At 40.4% G+C, this 19,611-nt stretch overlaps 1 protein-coding gene across 7 annotated transcripts in view; it reads left to right on the top strand.

Annotated features, from left to right (window-relative positions):
• NEK11 (NIMA related kinase 11) overlaps nt 1-19,611 on the top strand; it is a 155,790-nt gene that overhangs the window by 96,595 nt on the left and 39,584 nt on the right. For 4 of the 7 annotated variants that reach the window (XM_074945571.1, XM_074945569.1, XM_074945570.1 and 1 more), the window contains exons 13-14: nt 8,250-8,392; nt 15,558-15,618. In XM_074945571.1, the coding sequence (XP_074801672.1) occupies nt 8,250-8,392; nt 15,558-15,618 (204 nt within the window). The remainder of the gene's footprint in view (nt 1-8,249; nt 8,393-15,557; nt 15,619-19,611) is intronic. The other 3 variants (XR_012638255.1, XR_012638256.1, XM_074945572.1) reach the window with 2 other exon arrangements.

Below are 19,611 nucleotides of genomic sequence, written 5' to 3'. Positions count from 1 at the left end.
TAACTACAAAGTTAAGTGAGGAGTTACTGTAATGGCATAGAGAGTACACTTATAAAATTTGCAGACGATACCAAGCTGGGAGGGGTTGTAAGTGCTTTGGAGGATAGGATTGTAATTCAAAATGATCAGACAAACTGGAGAACTGAAGTAGATAGGATGAAATTCAATAAGGACAAATGTGAAATATACTAAGTTTACATTACATGTTAATATTTTACATCCAGACTTTCATGGGTGATATAGCTGCTTACATCATGCGTGAATCTGACCCATTCTATGTGACTGCTACTGTTCCAATAGACCAGGGGTTCCCAAACTTGGTTCATGGCTTGTTCAGGGTAAGCCCCTGGTAGGCCGTGAGACGCTTTGTTTACCTGAGCGGTGTCTGCAGGTACGGCCACTTGCAGCTCCCAGTGGCCGCGGTTTGCCGTTCCTGGCCAATGGGAGCTGCGGGAAGCGGCACAGACAGGGCCACCACTTCCCGCAGCTCCCATTGGCCGGGAACGATGAACCGCGGCCACTGGGAGCTGTGAGCGGCCGTACCTGCGGACGCTCAGGTAAACAAAGCATCTCATGGCCCACCAGGGGCTTACCATGAACAAGCCATGAACCAAGTCTGGGGAACTCCTGCAACAGATCCTAGAAAATATCCCTTATTTACTGCTTGAAAATGGCACATTTGAATGGAATCTGGGGAGGAGGTAACTGCCTTCCCAAAATAACAGCTAGTTATTTGATACATAAAGACTTCCTCCTTCACACTCACTGTCATCAAACTGAGACTGATAGTAGCAGGTAGTCTCTGCTATTTACAATAGTCATACAAAGGTATTATTTAAAAGTTTTCTCTGACTGATCAAAAAGTTGAAAATAACCCCAGGACTAAGCATAGCTTTTAATATAGTTCTGTGGTCAGTTTTCCTTTAATGAGATGTACAGCACTTGCTGTGTTTCTGCTGGACACTACGCATGTTACAGGGCAACCTTTGAAATAATTGGATCTCCTCATGCATAAAGGAAATGGTTTCCAAAGACTGTTACTGAGTCTCCTCTGTTATCTTCATCCTTATACTGTTGTTTCTGCCCTCCCGCCTCCTCCCCCCTGGCACCATCCTCACAAGTATTTCTGAATATTTAGAACTCATATGGGAGATTATGAGGCTATAGGACCTTCGAGCTGATCTTGAACGGCAGCCACACACTCATCCATACCACTGCTGCCTCACTATTTCTGGCTTTTCAATGCCCACTCTGAATAGAGCTGGTCAGGAAATTATTTGGGTTCCCCCCCAAAATGGTGATGAAAACCATCATTTCCATTTTTGTTGCCATTTTTCTGCAGAAGGTTTTGGGATTTTATCAGAAAATCAATTTTTGTTTGCCTTTTGTTGCCCCAAACCAAACAAAACAAAATTGCTTCAGCTGAAATTCTGGTTGTTTTTTTTTTTGTTGTTTGAAAAAAGGCACATCGAACATGGCCATTTCTCACAGAGATTTTCCATATTGATGATAAAGCTATTTTTCACTAAAAGAAATATTTTGTTCAAAATATTTTTTTAGTGAAAAATAGCTTTATCATCAATATGGAAAATCTCCAACAGCTGTAACTGTGAGTCATAAGAAAACTCCAAAAAGCTCTGACTCATTTTAGAGCAAAATGTTACGTGAGCTCAGTTATTTCAGATAGGCTCTCATCTGCCGAGACATTCTTGCTAGGACACCAAACTGTGTGGTTCTAAAATCCATTCTGACTTACACTCCATGCAACTCCATTTAACTTAAGAGGCACTGCACAGGAGGTAAATCAGCACTAAACAAAGCCCACTGTAGATAAACGAAAGCTCTTTCCTGCTGTTAATTCTGTATACCAAAGTACAAAACACCTATTCTTTTTTTGTAAATTTGTTTTGTATTCCTGATTCTTGTGTTTCTATGGAATTCTGTCTGTGATTTGCTATTGTTTTTGTTCAGTCCTAGAAATGAGGGATAGAAAAGACCCATTGGATCATCTAGTTCATTTCCTTGCCAATACACCTTTCTTTGTCCCTACTGTATATTTGCTAGTGTTTTTAAGTGTTTTTTCCAGTCTAGCATTAAAAGTTCCAAGCAATGGGGCTTCCACCTCTTCCCTGTGGGATGCTGTTGCACAGCCTCATAAGGTATATTGCCCTCTTGAAGTCAATGGGAACTTTGTGTACGTAGCACCTCTCAGTGGCCTAAACTGCAAAAAAAAAAAAAAAAAAAAACCACCCCAAGCCCTGTGTCTATAGACTCAGGCTCGCGGGGCTCACACTACGGTGCTAAAAATAGCAGTGTAGATGTACCTGCTCAGGCTCTGAGACCCACCCACCTCACTGGGTTTTAGAGCCCAAACAGGAATATCTACGCGGCTGTTTCTAGCACAAGGCCGAGTCTGTAGACCTGGGCTCGGAGTCTCACTGGCACAAGTATTTTGCATGTAGAAGGAAGAGTAAATTTACTGCAGGTGCCTGGGGGGGAAATATGCATTCATGTGCTCAAACAGATAATTGTGTGCATAAAATATATATATATGGATAATGGTAGATACTTGATTTATGGAGCAACACACAAACCCTGATTTTTATAAAGCTTCCTGGAGAGATCCATGATCTCAAAATCCAAATGTTGGATTAAAAAAAGTCTGTTATACCAATTTTAAAAACTGGTGACCAAACAAATTTTGGATATCTGGGATTTACCCTCGTACCGTTCACAAGCCTTTACTCCATCTGGGGGTTGGGCACAACATGGAAGTGATAACCCCAGAAGGAAACTGTGATACGCCTGATATTGCATGTGCATATAAGCTTAACTTTCCATGGGGGAAAAATGACAAACCCCATTTTTACAGGTGGTTATACTCTCTCAACATGATCCTTTGAAATGTGCCTTCTTATGCTGAACATCTTGTATATTTTTTTCATGCTTGTGATGACTGAGAATAACATACCACAGTTTGGGTCATTCTCTACACTGTTTCATTTCCTTGTTTACAAATCATTAAGACATTGATTTTCTTTCCTTAGGCAAAGGATCAGGAGTACATCATGCCACAGATTTAAATTGCATGAGAAGCTCTCAGCTTCCGATCTGAAAGGGATATAAAAACTGATATGAAATACTGACAGGAAAGCCTCCTGGGGGAGACTCGCTGGCCATAATTTCAAGGTTAATGATGGTAGAAAATGCCTTGTCAGTGCTCAGAGTGGTCTCCATACCAACACCATACTTTCTACTAGAGGCATGATACTCTGCTTTTATCGCAGCCCTAACACTTCCTCAGCCTGTCCTTACACTGGATGAATTGCTGCACCTTTACAATTTTCCTTGTTTCGTTAATTAATGCCCTAAAAGCCAGTGGTAGGTGACACCCTCCTCTGAGTTGTTGCATTTTCCAAGTTGGGATTTCAAGCTGTGCTGCGCAGAAGAAGTGGAAGGCAAAAGTCACTTTTTGCCTGATTCTGAGCTGCTCTAAGGGCCAAAAGGTGCTCAGTGAAAGGCTGTAATACATGGCAGCTTCCTGCTGCTGCTTGTGGACTGCTCTGGAGCCTGGAGCAATCTAGAATCACCACAGTGGTATGCACTATAGAGACACTCCTCTTGTCCCTGGCTCTACCTCCAGCGTGCCTGCCGCAGCAGGGCTTGCAATGGAGGGGCAGCATAGGGCTATCTACAGTGACCCTATGTAGGACCTGCGCCAGGGAAATGCTTCTCTGGTTCCTTGGGGGCTGTTATGGCCCCATACAGCAACAATGACATGGTGGCATATAGAGAGCGCAGTGGGGTGAGAATCTCCCCTCCAGTGCTGCAAGGTTCATTTCCAATTTAAGATCAGAGCATGACATTTGAGGAAGATTCTAGCTTGTTCCTGTGTTTCAGAGGCATTACGAGGCAATGAGGGGTATATGATGTGATACTTTTTAAGGGCCATGTTCTCAAAGGTTCCTCACCCTATCCTTTGGTAGTGTGCATTATCACTTGTGCAGTCATGTAGAATTTACATGTCCTAGGACCCATTTATGGATGCAAAGAGAACACAAATGTGTTTACGTGCTTAAGTTCAACCATGTGAGTGCACAAGTGAAAGTACACAAAACATGTGCTCACACTAATGCGCAAAACTTGTATGCACAAAGTCGCATGCACATAAATGGAGGCCAGGTTTTGAGAATTGTATCCTAAATGTTGTTCAGTTTCCCCAAGAGGTTTTCATTCATAGACATGGAAAAAGTGCCATGTTTTGTAATGAATGGGTGAATTTATGTAATATTTTCCGATCTGGGGTGATGGGAGAGTTGTTTTCCTTTGATCATGGTGAGGTTTTTGATAATCTGTAGCAGCTTGCAGATAAGGATCTCACTGTATTTTGTGAAGATTGGTAAACTGAGACACAGAGAGGTTAAGGCCCAGCTCCTCAATGGTATTTAGCTGCCTAACTCCCATTGTTTTCAATGAGAGTTAGGTCCCAAAATACCCTTGAGAAACTAAGCCGAAGTGACTAGCCTAAGATGATCACAGTGAGAAAGTGTCTTGGAGAAGAAGAATTCCCAGCAGGTCTTCTGACATCCTGTCCCAGGCTCTAACTGCTTCTTTATGTTAATAGAGGCTCCCTAAAAAAACCTGCTGACAACAAGATTACATTCTTTTTTACTGTCCATTACAGATGTGCATCTACTACAGTCCTATGGTAGGGCACAGCCACCATAGATTTTTTTTTTTAATATATAAATGAACTCACCCATTGGCTCCTAAATGCATGGGAGCTTCTGAATGCAATATTAATACATTAGTTATAAGCCTGGCTTCAGGGTAAGAGAAAATTAAATCTATTAATCAAGCAGTGTTTTTTACCTCACTGAAGGAAACTGCTGTTGTCACAAGGGGATCATACTACCTAGAGAAGGCTCTTAGCAATTTGGCAAACAAAATCATACAAGTTTTACATTTCTCTGTTTTCTGCAAAGTTTATCTTTTTGCAAAATGAATTAATTTATAGTTAGGGCCCTACCAAATTTACGACTATGAAAAACACGTCATGGCCTGTGAAATCTGGTTTCTGCCTGTGAAATCTGGTCTCTTGTGTGCTTTTACTCTCTACTATACAGATTTCACAGGGGGAGACCAGTTTCTCAAATTGGGGGTCCTGGCCCAAAAGGGAGTTGCAGGGGGGGTCACAAGGTTATTTTAGGTGGGTTGCAGCATTGCCACCCTTACTTCTCCACTGCCTTCAGAACTGTTTGGCCAGAAAGCAGAGGCTGTTGGCTGGGCACCCAGCTCGGAAGGCAGCGCCCTGCCAGTAGCAGCAAAGAAGTTAGGGTGGCAACACCATCCCATCCCACCCTTACTTCTGCGCTGCTGCCGTCAGAGCTGGGCAGCCGGAGAGTGGCGGCTGCTGACTGAGGGCCCAGTTCTGCAGGCAGCAGCGCAGAAGTAAGGGTGGCCACACCATCCCATCCCATCCTTCCTTCTGCGCTGCTGCTGGCAGCAGCTCTGCCTTCAGAGCTGGGCTCCCGGCCAGCAGCCGCCGCTCACCATTGCCCAGCTCCGAAGGCAGGGCCGCTGCCAGCAGCAGTGCAGAAGTAAGGGTAGCAGTACCGCAACCCCCCTACAATAACCTTGTGACCCCCCCCCAGACTCCTCTTTGAGTCAGGACCCCTACAATTACAACACTGTGAAATTCACATTTAAATAGCTGGAATCATGAAATTTACTATTTTTAAAATCCTATGACTGTGAATTTGACCAAAATGGACAGTGAATTTGGTAGGGCCTGATTTATAGTTTAATTTGATAAAATTACAGCATTCATTGCACAACCCTAAATGTTTTTGAGTTGATTTTTTTTCTTTTTTGGTCCACCTTTAGTATTTCAGTAGTAATAAAGAGAAATGTAAGGTATTGTTGTTAATTATTCAGAACCACTTTCACTTGAGCTCAAACTTTAAGTCTCTCAGTGTCTCCATGAGGCACTGTGGTTGCTCTTAAAACTCAATTTTCTCTATCACAGCATCTGAGATCCCACAGTTATTGTAAATGTAGGAAAATTCTGTAGCATCTCAAGATAGCCTGGGTGATACTTGGTAAATATTGGGGGTTTTTAATTTTTTTTTTTAAGGTCTCGATTACTCAAACCATCCTTATTCAGCAAAGCATTTAAACGTGTTTCACTTGAAGCAGGTGCTTTGCTGAAGTACAGCCTTCATGGGAACAACATAGATAGTAATAGCCACATTTTCCAGATGAGGAAGTTGAGTCACAGGGACGTGAAGTGACTTGTCCTAGGGAAGCACAAGTCCATGGCAGATCTAGAATTAGAGCACTAGTATACCTGGCTTCTAGCCAGTGCCAAACGGCAATTAATGCTATAGCCGAGAAATATAATCCAGGAAGGCTAATTTCTAGTCCTTTCCTCTAATACTAGGCTGCCTGCACCGAATTATTATCATAGTATTTCACAGCTGCTCCTGAGAAGGGCTATTTCTCTGAATATAGTATTTTAAAGGAAAATTTTTGGTATCCTACTGTCACTCAATATCATAACAATAAATTGATATTTGAGGCTAGAAAGGGCCAAGATGCTTAACTGTAAATTACTGTAACTTCATTGTGGCTATGCTGATTTCCACCTGCAAGTCTATATTTCTTGGTCAAAGTCTAATCTCTTCTAAAGAAGTAACTTTTTGATGGAATGTAAACAGGGTTACTCTAAGTGGTACTACACTGACATAAAATAAACTTTAACCACAATTCATTAAAAATGATCAATGTGTTTTTAAACTGTTCCATTTGGATGGTTTAAGTAAGGATCTGAAAATAAGAGAGGCCATTGAAGAGTTGTCATTTTGATTTGAAAAAAGCTGCCTAAAGGTCATAAGAAGGAGCATCAAGGTTAAAGCTACATTTTGTCTGATGCACAAGCTGAAGGAAGCTTCCCAGCTAAAATATCTCTAATAATACGTTCCATCCCTAGTATATATTTTCTTGTTTTATATATTTGATTTGCATCCAAATGCTGACACAGCTCCACTTGGGTTTTTCAGTCTTACAACATTTATGCAGGCAGCACAATAGCAGCATGCTTCATTGCCACAGTTTGTTTGAGGGGTTTTTTAATTCTCCCCACTTTCTAAAGAAGAATGTTGAAGTGGTATTTAATTTTTCAGTGTGTGGACCTCCAAGAAAAAAGAACTTTACCAACAAAATAATTATTATTCAGTTATTGCATTGACCTGCTTCAAATTGTCTTTCTAAACAAATAGTGAGCCCCGCATTGCACTTAAAAAAACTATCTAAAATGTGGAATATACTCACTCCTTATGATAAAAAGGAAAAAAAATTGAAGATGTATTATTTTGTCTGGGAGGGGAGAGCAGAGACTCCTCCTTTCAATAAGGGGTTCATAATTGTATTAAGTTCATTTATATTACATGCATGTGTGTGCACACATGCATTCACTTGAACTATGTTATATATTAACTAATTCTTGGAATGTGTAGAATTTTTTTTAAGGAGTTTTGCTTATTGTTCTTTAAAAAGAGAGCTCATCAATCAGTCCTGGTACCATTAATTATGTATCTGCTCTTGTAATAGAAAACTGTTCTGCTTTCCCATCCCCTGAGTGATAGTTTATCCCATTTTCACTTTACCTAGGTGGATTTTTAACACTGAATTGCTGAGACCTCAAAATTATCAAAGGGCTGACATCATGCCATACCCAAATCCTACTCCTGCTTCTGCATCCGTTTCAGATTTGTCTGGATTACCATTTCTGGACCTGTTTTAACTCCAGATCATTTCCAAACTGGTAATTCAGGTACACTAAGGGCTTGTCAACACAGCACGACAAAGTGCTCTAAAGGGTTGTGATTTGTAAAGCGCTCTAACTGCCCCACGTAAACCCTGCCAGCATGCTGTAAAAGGTACCTAGTTTGCATTAACCTAGGTACCTTTTAGAGCATGCCAACAGGGTCTCCGTGGGGCAGTTAGAGTGCTTTACAGATCACACCCCTCTAGAGCGCTTTGTCACGTCGTGTAGACAAGCCTTTATAGGGCTGTAAATGCTCATCTACACATAGCAAACATATTTCAAGACACAAACATTTGTGGAGTGTCTAGACTAGCATTTATTGGTGTTTAATTTGCATTGATTCACAACAGGACTTAAAACAAGACCCTGGAATGCAGATTTAAAAGAATTTATCTAACTACAAACTCTTACTCCATTCCAGAGATCCCTGAAGATCCACAAATCGCAGAAGAATATTATAATGATGTGTTTGATTCTTGTTCAGAAACAAGTGAAGAGGAGGAGCAGAGTGAGGAGGAGGAGAATATGGAAGTATCACAGACTGTCTCTAAAACAAATCAACAGGTATACATGCTTCTTTGTGTAAAAAGCATATGTGCAGGTGCTAATTTTTCCAGTTAAAATAGCAAATAGTAAAATACCAAAGTGTCTAATCCTGAGAGGTTACTGACTTTGAGAACTATGGGTGTTTGGTGCCTCTTGAAATCATTGGGGGGTGGGGGGGGGGAATGAGGGAGAGAACGAGTGAGAAACTCCTGCATCACTTCAACATTAGGGGGAAAATTTCCAAAGGTGTCTTCGGGACTTAGGAGTCTGAGAATAAAATTTTCAAAAATGTCATGGGCACTTAGGAGCCCAAGTCTCATTGAAAGTGAATGGGCTGTAGACTCCTAAATGCCTAAGTCACTTCTGAAAGTGAGTTTTAGCTTCCTGAGTCTCTTAGGAGCTTTTGAAAATTTTATACTAGACCTTCAACCTATGTGTTGTATGCATTTGAATTATAGTATCTGTTTTTAATTTCAATTGCAAGCTCTTGATGGGACTGACTTTTTACATTTTTATGGAACCAAACATACTGCTACTGCTAAACAAATTATAAATAACTTCTAACTAGATTGCCCCAAACTGTAGTTTTTCTTCTTGAGACACAAATAAGGTTGCTTGCTATTTAGTAGGGAAATATAGTAGGGAAATAACTGCCTTTCTAACACTGTGTTAGGGAATCAGGAATCTATGCCATCAGTTAAACTTGGGTTTAAAATGTACAAAAAAACCATTTTACTTCTGATCTGGACTGGAAATGTCCAAGTATTAAACAGAAACCAAGGTACCATTCAAATTAAACACAAAAGAAGGTGATAGGGTTTCAATTGTGTTTTCCTGCAGAGAAAGTTTTAAACAAGAAATTGTCTTAAAAAAACTTACTGGAAATCAAAATAGTCTTAAGACTGTGTGAAAACAGCCCTTGATCAGATAGATATGTCCTTTCAAAAAGATGAAGCTCCTTCCCGCATTGTTTTTACTGCAGATGTATGAACATTCAGAAGCAGTATGTGTATCCTGTTAAAGCTGCCGGGCAGTGATCTTACAAAGTAATAATTAGTCAATCAAAAATCAGTGGAATATGTCAGGGAATGCTTTTGATGTGATTGTTCAGGATCTGTAGTCTGCAGGGGCTACATAGACTGAATCTAACAGTGGTGCATAAGCCACTCAGTTGCTTGAAAAATCCATCATAATGTACTCCCAAAAATACACTATTGCTCACTTTCATAGCCCTTACTGTATTTTTCTTCTTAGCGCTACGCTTTGTTTTCATTTGACTTTATTCCACGATGTCAGAGTTCTATCATAAAGTGTCAGTCAATAGTGGTTTTGAACATGAAGACTGCTCCTTAGAATTAACAAAAGACAGCAGATATAAATAGAGTTCTTAATAATGCAGAGTAAATTAGGTATTGGCAGTCAGATTTAGGCAGAGTGACATTTAATCATTCCTTGGTGATTCACAAGTCAATGACAAGAGCTAGTATTGGGGCTTCGGAGAAATGTTTAATTGACGCTCCTTGTCGGATTCTGACCCCTCCATCTACATATGCCTATTTGTTTTCCCCTACAGCGCACACGCACAGATTCTGTTCACATTATGGAAAGATGCGTGTGCATAATGAGAAGAGAGCACACCCTCTAATATCTACTTTTTTAGCACTGCCTCTGTCAAAGAAGTAACTTTTTTTCTTTCCTTTGGTTTCCCCCTATACCAGCATCCTTGTTGTGGCAGAGGCTGATCCCGTTTCAGAATATTGTTAATACAATCAAACTTCCGCTTTTCAGGGGGGAAAAACGCTGAATTTTAAATATTCCATTTTACAAGTGAAGAATTGGGAACTGGGCTTGATCCAAAGCCCACTGAGGTTAATGGGAGTCTTTCTATTGACTTCACTGGACTTTGGGTCACACCCAATATGAGTAAAACTAAAATCTTTTTTTGGTAGAATCTGCCTTCATGGTAAATTTCAGGGACTGCTTCTGCTCCCGCTGATTTTAATGGCAAAACTCCAATTGATTTCCATGGGAGTACAATTGGACCCTTAATGTGGAGTGAAGCCCTTTTGATATATCGTTCATACCCTTCCTTCCTTGAAATAACCTGAAAAAATACGACCACCAGTGAAGTGGTTTGGATGTGTGTTTTTAAATGTGTTGTACTGTGTTACCTGTGAACTCCTGCAGAGCCTTCATTCTGTAAGAAGTTACCTTCATAGTAGCAGTAGTGGCATTGTACTTCACCGGGTAGTGGCCTGTTCAATGAATCCTTGATTACATGCATGGGGCATAACTCCATTTCACCTAAGGGAGTAGGGTATGCAGAGGAGCTCTGCATCTTGGCTGCCATTTGGGATGGGTTCAGTGTCCCAAACCTCTGCTTAATTCTCCTGCCCAAAGCCAGTTTACTCAGCTTTTTTGTGCAGGGGAGAGGGAAGATTTAACCTTTAATGAATCTGACAGTTACTTTTCCAGGCTTCTGGCTCCCTGATGATCTTATACATGTATTTGTTCAAGGAACACTGATTTTTCTAATTGCATGAGAGCTAACAAGGACAAATAGCAGGGGAATCTGAAAACTTTCTTTAAAAATCATCAGCAAAAGAAGTCGCAGTGCAATAAAAGTTCCACGTTGGCTTTAATTTAGCTGAAGCAATAATGGACTCACTCCATTTCAGTTGATTGAATAGAATAGAATATCAGGGTTGGAAGGGATCTTACGTCTTGCTTCTTATGCTTGCTTTTGGTGCTAATGCTAATATAGGACTTGTCTTCAATGATTTGGTAAGGCAAAAATCTAGTTAATTCTATACATTAGCTTCCTATTTTGAATGCTGGCTTAGACTCCAGAGCCAGGTCAGCAGCTGGTGTAAATTGCTATACCTCTGTGAGCTTCATCAGAGCTGTGCTGAATTACACCAGTGAGAATTGGACTCAACATATCTGAGATACAATAACAAACTTGACTTTGTTGTCCTGCATATAAAAACCCATGCAGTATGTTTTAATATGCCAATAAACCAGACTTGGTAGACTATGGGTGTTGGCAGACTGTGCTGTTGTCAACCCAAGAAGTGCTCCATTAGGTTCCTAATGCATGCCTTGGCATAGACTGTTGCTGTTAGAATACGATTCTTTATTTTTACATTTAACTTATCTATGCATTCGTCCAGGATAGCTTCTATGCATGGAAGAGCCCTTCCATGTCCATTTGCAAAGCCCCTTACTGCTCCTTATTTAGGGCTTTGCCTTCTCAGCAAAATAGGTATATTTTTTACATTGAGGTAACTCTCTTGATGTAAAATCTGAGTGGAAACAAGACACAGGTAGTTTTTTACTTCAGTGTAGCTAACTGAAATCAACCGTATTACCTCTCCCCTGCACTCAGCTAATTAAGATTGACCTTGACTACCTACATTGAGGCAAAAACTACAGTACCTTTGATTCACCAGGATTTTAAAAACACACCATTTTTGCAAGGAAGACATAGCTCCAAAGGGTACGTCTACACAGGGGTAAAAGACCAATGGTACCACCACATATTGCAGGGTTCAGGGTCCAGGGCTAAAAATTACTGTGTAGCCATTCAGGCTCAGACTGGAGCCCAAGCTCTGGGGCCCTCCACCCTCACTGTGTCTTAGAGCTTGGACTCCAGCCTGAGCCAAATATCTACACAGCAATTTTTCAGCCCTGGACCCTGAGCCATGTGAGCTTGAGTCAACTGACCCAGGCCAACTGTGGGGGTTTTTTAATCCGTGTGTTGACTTACCCTAAGTCTCTCTTGAAGATCTGTTGTGAGGTCTACAGAAAATGTGCTACCTGATAATGACATGCTAGAGGATCCATTTGGGAATAGTTAACATAATCTCATACAGGTCATGCCTAGCCCCTACCCAGCTATTGATCTGTCTGTCTTTAGAGTGTCCATTCCTTGGGGACGACTTTTCACTGTTGGTGCCTGCTGGAAATACACAATTATGTGAAAACTCGATTTGTGGGGATATTGAGGAAGGAGAAGTCGGGCACTGTATCCTTCCACCAGTTCCTAGCAGACAAAAAAAACAAGGAGACAGTTATAAACACTTTCCCCCTGCAATTTTGAATATATTCTTTGTGTGTTAAATTTTTTCCTTTTTTTAAAAAGAGCTCACTAGTCATTGATACCTCCCTGATCCCAGATGAGTGAATTTAAGCCCATTAAGAATATTAAACACTTCCCTTTTTAACTTTGACAGCAGAAAATGATTTCAAAGCAGCTCCTTAAACTGCGGTTGAAAAGGCATCTTAGTGTTTTGGGGTTTGGGTAGTTTAAAACGGTCACTTTTCTCCTCCTGACCTTCCCGCCTTCTCTCCTCTCACCATATGCCTGCAGCAATCCTGAGCAATGAAGAAGTATATAGTAGTGGGGAACTGTCTGGATACCCATAACCTGTTCATTTCCAGGCCTGAACATTTTGTGGGTTGGAGGGTTCTGATTATGTAGATTTTATGTTGAGAGCATCTTTTTTTATTGAGGGGTGGGGTGCGCGATCTGGACTTCACTGAAACTCACCTTTCCATATTAACTCTTGCTAGCAAAGTGTTTTTGTTTGTTTGTTACTCCATTAGGCTACTGTACACACAGGATATCAATTATATGCTTTAACTAAGGGTTAGCAATAATGGAAAATTTGGAAAATCATTTCATCTTAGTAGCTTCGGGACACACCAAATGTATAAAGAAGGGATGGTGGGCAAAGCAAAATGATCAATAATGCAACACAAAAACTTTTAGCAAAATACAAAGTTTCTGCTGAAAAGCAATATGTCCTCAACTTACATGCAAAAGGCTCTTTTCTCCATAACGGCTCATTTCTTAACCAAGGGAGGTTCCGCCCCAGTGAAGCCATGCTTCCTACCTGGGCCAGGAATGGGACCAAAACTTAATATATTGCCTTCATCTTAAGTATATTGCTGCCAGGCACAGTAGGAACGACTGTCAGAATTCAACTACCAACCTGCATGTTTCCTCGAGATGTCTCCTGAGGCTCTAGAGCCAGACCTTCAGCTGGTGTAAATCAGCATAGGTCCACAGACTTCCTCAGAGCTGTGCTGATGTGTCCCAGTGAGAACTGGACTCAACATGTCTCTTCGAGATACAGCAACAAACCTCATTTTGTTGTTCTGCATATAAAACCCCATACAGAATGTTTCCATATGGCAGTAAACCAGACTTGGTAGGCCCTGGGTGCTGGCAGACTGTCAAAGGGTTTACAGCAAGCTTGTCTGTAACCATCTGAAATAGACCTCTGAATCCCCACAGCAGAGCAGAAATTTTATTCTCTCCCCCACCCCCCCCCCTTCTCGTCTCCCTTTTTTTAAAAAGTAAGGCCTTGTCTACGTGGCAAGTGAGTGCGCAGCAGCCATGGTGTGAATCTACAGCGCTTTAGCCTGCTGCACACTAACTTCTTGTGTGGATCCTGCTATCTATCGCACATGACAAGTTCCGTACCTCAAAGCACACTATGAAATTTTGTGTGCTGTAGGAGAGTCCATGCAATGAGTTAGTGCATGGCAAGCTAGTATGCTCTAGATTCATACTCTGGCTTGCAGTACACTAAAACTCCACGTAGGCAAGCCATAAGTTTGTTACTGGTGAGAGGTGCTGGTTTGACATACTTATTTACATACAGAACAGATACAGCGTTGGCAGTAGTATTGCCGATTTCCCCACAGTATCTAGCCAATCCGCTTCAACCCTCGTGTGAGGGACTACCCAGGTGAAAGGATAGTTCAACCACCACTGAATCTTCAGCTTCTTTGCTGAGATTGCTAACACAGACACCATTTAATGCCCTACAAATCTAACTTTAAAATATCAGTCTGTTTCGGATATAAGTGCATTAAACAGCTTAAGGCCATAAAAAATTAAATCCTGCTTAATCCTAAAAGTTCTCACTTGAGCACAAACAAGCATTAACCAGCTAAAGATTGCCAGTTTAACTTGGCATGTAGTCAGTGAAGCATGGCTATTAGCCATCTGCTAGTATTTGAAATACTTAGTAGAGTACCAATAGCAGTTTGTGTATAACCGCCATTCCCCCCCGCCCCCCCACTACAGGAGCCTAGAATGGACAGTTTAGTAAGATGATGTTGAAACTTAAAATAGCAGGCCAGTCTTAAAGTTTGAAGGTAATTCCATGTGGCTAGTATAGTTTGTTTTACACAATACTATAATTTATTCCTTACACGGGACACTGATTTAAATTTAAATTTTAGAATCATTGATATACAGTTTTAAGATATTGTGGATGAAATCCTGGTCCTATCAAAGTTTTGCCATTGACTTTAATGGGACCAGGGTTTTGTCCTGTAGCTTTAAATAGTACAAAAATGCCACACTTTTAAATAGCATACTGTAACCTGTCTTGAAAATTGCACTTAGAGTTTACCTCTTGACTTCAGAAGAATATGTTAATTTCTCACTGAAACATGCCCTGCTATGTCCTTTACATTCAGGACTTCAACTTATCTTCACCAAAGTGCATGAATAATTCTTGGAGGAATCAGGGCCATAATTGCAGAAAACTCTGGTCTGTTTATCTAGTGCTTCAAATTTAAAAAGCTATAATCTTTTTTCTTAAAGTAAAAAATCCTCAATTTGTAATTGCAGCTACAAATTATAATATTTTTCTATAAGATGTAGACAGGTACAACATGAGGTATTAATTCCTTATGGCATCTGCCACAGGCCTTGGAAACTTTGCAATCATTAAGGTGCTCTCATTTTCCCCTGCTCAGCATGATATTACTTTAGATATCTCAGCACTAATTAATGTTAAATGCTGATGTTTTTGCTGAGATTGCAAGTGATACTAAACAGCAACACAAATGCTATAAAGCATCCTGCATATTTGTTGTACATGTTTGCAGTTCTGTAAGGCAACTAACGTCAGAAAATCATTCTTTAATGTCCCCCGAAACTTGACACTTGGGAGGAAAAAAAGTAGAAAATGGCCTTGCTCAGTGGGTTCGATTGTCTATATTTTTTTACAATTTGGAGTTCCAGTGTTGATGTCAGCAGGATTGCTCAGAGTAGGAAACTCCTTGACAGTAAGTGTTTGCAGGATCACACTCTTGGTGTAGAATATTTAACATTCTAATGTTCTAATTTTAATATTCTTTCTCATCCTTCCACATCCAGGACAGTGATGTCAAGGCAATGGTCAGGTATTTGGAGAACGTCCTGAATAACAGCTCTCTAGGTGAGATGTCTCTTCTCCAGAACAAATAGTAATATTTACTAAAGTCTTCTGCAGTCTTTATGGTCTGCACTCAGCTCACTCCCTTTTCAATCCAACTGCTTTAAGGTGATTTTTATAAAAAGTGACCTTCTTTAAAATGGCCTCTTTTGTCAACTCCACAAAGCATCAAATGCAACTGCACATAAAGATGACATTGTTTTGCTATCATGTTGTGAAATGGACAGAAAGCATTATGGATAGTAAACTGAAGCATATACTGGTGGTGTACATAAGAAAAAATTTTGAAAACTAGATATCAGAAGACTTTCTCCTCCAAAGAAGAAAAATCTTTAAACCGGCCATATGTAAAGAAGCAGATTGTTTTCACTTAGGCCAAAAGGAGAGTGACCATGGAGTTCAGTTGTAAAGTGAAAGTTGTTAGACATTAAAAAGTCTGAAGTGTCTTATTGCTGTCATTTTCCTAGAGTGGAGAAAAGATTTTGGTGCTTTAGGGATAAAACCCTGCTTTAAAATTTATTTTTAGAATGGACCAACTCTAGTCTGCTAAAGCTAATTAGCAATTTATCACAAGATATGAGAGAGGGAAAGAGAGAGAGGAGAAATATTGTGTCACATTGCCCAGATGAAAAATACTGCATTCGTGTATGTGTGACTGCAAGAAAAAGAAAAGAAAAATAACATGTTTCAAATTACAGTATTTATGCGCTTCATGACATTACATGTGATTGGATATTTTCTTCCATTCCTCCTCCCTCATCAGTGATCTCAGCATTGTCAAGTGCATAAAATACAGATCTGGGAGTCTAGAGGCTAGTGTTCTATTTCTGGCTCTGCCGTTGACTTGCTGTGAGACCTTGGGCAAGTCACTTTATCTGTGTGTCTCACATTCTGCTTCTGTAAAATGGGGATAATAAGACTTATCCTTGTAAAGAACTTCACAATTTTCAGATGAAAAGTGCAGTATAGCTGTTTAGTCTTATGCTAATTGTGCTTAAAATAAAGTAAGTGGGGCTATGTCCAATCAAAAATTGACTAAGACAAAATGTGGTAATTTGCTTTATATCATGTGAAAGGATTTATTTTTATAATCTTTACTAGAATTCTATAGATATGTCATAGATATGAGCACATATTATAATGATAGAAAAGGCAATTAAGGTTCTTTTTTTTTTTTTTTAATTCACCCAGGGTTGGAACGAAAACAATGTTTTCTTTAATATACAGTGTCACTCTTGGCAGATATGTAATAACAATTGATTCCTAAGGTTGCAAGATTTTAGCTCCAAAGTCTCTTTTTCAAATCCTAGTTATGAATTTTCAATTTCTTAGAAATTAAAAGTAAAGTTTAAATGAGGGAAGAATATTAGGTTGAGACTGGCACTGTCGCTTGTCCTAAAGAACACAGGATACATTTTTATTTCTGCTCCTAATAGATCTGAGTAATGAAATTTAAGTTGTTGAAATATGTCTGACAAGTTCTGTGTTGAAGGTTAACACCATTCCCCAGGCAGTGGTAATAACTAGATTTGTGTGATCTATTTTAAACAAATATAAGTGATAATGATGAAAGAGAAATCTGTTAATGTCTATTTTATCGTTATTTGCTCAATGTCCAGTAAGGGTATTAAAAAATTTATTCTCTTAAGCAGAGGCAGCGCTAGCCCATTTGGAGCCATAAGCAGGAATATTTTGAGGGGCTACCCGCACACAACACATACTAAAAAAGCGAATAGGGGGCCCCATTGAGCTGGTCAGGGCCCTAAGCAATTGCTTAGTCTGCTTATGCCTAGAAACAGCTCTGCTCTTAAGCTCTTCAAATATAAAGCTACAAAGTTGCAGAGGGAACTACCATTTAACGTAAACTTACTATAGTTTCCATTCTATGGTATACATGCTAATTAGAAGAGTCACTTAAATAAGATATTTCTTCTTTAGCTAGGTTGTGAAAACCAGAAATGTCAAGATTTCAATCCAAGGAAAAGAAGTCTTATATCATAAACAGAAGTCATTAGTAAGGCTATAATTTAGTCATGGGTATTTTTAGTAAAAGTCATAGACAAGTCACGGGCAATAAACAAAAATTCATGGCCCATGACCAGTCCATGACTTGACTTAGACCTTAGTCCATCCCATGCTTTGCTGCACATTGGGCTACCCACACTTGCCATCCTTGCCTGTCAACTGCCCATCTCTCCAAATCTTCCCATTTCAAGTTAAGGCGCTTGATGTGGTTTAGAACTGTTTGTTTCCATGTTATTCACGATCTTCCTCTCTTTCTTCTTGCATTTTCTTGCTTCCATTCAAGGGCAGTATTTGGTAAGCACTTTTTCCATTCTCAGCACATCTCCCAGCCACAGATGTCTTCTTCTGTAGATTATTTGTGAGAGGATACCTTGTCCAGTCATTTTTCTGACTTCTTCCTTCATCTTCCTATCTCTATATGTTATTCTCAATATTCTTCTCAGACAGTTGTGATGAAACGCATCCAGCTTTTGCATATCTTTCCTAGTAAGTTGCCATGTCTCACTGCTGTATGTTGTGATGGTGATAACAATTGCTTTTTACACATTCAGTTTTGTCTTGAGGGAGATGTTTTTGAGTTGCCAGATGTTTTTGAGTCTTCCAAATGCAGCATTTGCCTTCCTGATTCTTCTTGTTTCCTCGGAACTAGTACCATGTTGGCTGATAGTACTTCCAAGATACATAAAATTGTCCACCTTCTCCAGTTTCTCGTCTTCAATTTGATTTCTGTCCCTATGGTCCCCATTAACAACATGATTTTACATTTCTTTGCATTGTATCTCAAACCTCTCTTCTCCATTACTTCTTTTACTTGGTTTGTGCATTTTTGTAGTCCATTGGCATCTTCAGCAATAAGAGCGATGTCATCAGCAAAGTCTAGATCAAATAGCCTTGAATTGTTCCATTTTAGGCCATATGTATCACTGTTGCATTGTTCTAATGCATAGTCAATGACTAGCATAAACAAAAAGGGAGACAAGATGCACGCCTGTGCCTTACACCCGTTTGATGCTGAATGGCTTACTCAATCCATTTTAATGTAGCATTTTGAATTGGTGTAGAATGCCTTCATAATGTTAGTTAATTTTATTGGAATTGCAATAAGTTCCACAATTTTCTACATTGTTTCTCTGTTTACACTATCAAATGCCTTTTGAAAGCCCACAAAATTGATAGCAAGACTGCCTTGGAATTCAATTGTGTTTTCAATAATCCATCTGAGGGTGAAAATAGCATCTGTGCATGATCTTCCTTGTCTAAATCCCAATTGTTGTTCATGTAGGATGGTATCCATCTTTCTTTTCGTTCTGTTCCCGAGGACTGCTGCTAATACTTTCCCTGTGACAGATAGAAATGTTACTCCCCTCCAATCTGAACAATTGTTTAGATCACCTTTCTTTGGTAACTTGATTATGATACTGAGGGTCCATTCTTCCGGCACTTTCTCCTCTGTCCATATTTTGTTGCACAATGAACAGGGGTACTATATATCCCTGACTAAATCTTAGCTAGGGGTTAGGCGGGCTGCTGCTTGCGGGGGCCAGCAACACGAGCTGCAAGGGGGCCACCAAGGTCAGCAGCACCAGCTGCCGGGGCCACTGAGCAGCAGCTGCTCCGGCCGCCCCTGGGGCTGCCCACCTGCTGCTGCTCCCACTGCCCTGGGACCACACCAGCAATGCCGGTGCAGCTGGCTGTGGGGCTGCCCGAGTGGCTCGCTGCAGAGCCGCTCCAGCAGCGGCCGGTGTGGCTGTCCCTGGGGCTGGCTGGTTGGATGGCTCTGGGGTCAGCCACACTGGCTGCTGCAGAAGTCATAGAGGTCGCAGGAAGTCATAGAATCCATGACTTCCGCAACCTCCGTGACAGACACGGAGCCCTAGTCATTAGAAATGAGAACCTCACATTTCACTTGGTTTTTTGTCATTTGGGCTTTTCATTTGGGATTTATAGTGGGATTAAGTTGAATTGTTTCAG

Source organism: Natator depressus, chromosome 2 (assembly GCF_965152275.1).
Source record: "Natator depressus isolate rNatDep1 chromosome 2, rNatDep2.hap1, whole genome shotgun sequence".
Lineage (NCBI taxonomy): Eukaryota > Metazoa > Chordata > Testudines > Cheloniidae > Natator > Natator depressus.
Note: the sequence above shows the minus strand (reverse complement) of the source record. Positions and strands in the feature narration are given on the sequence as shown.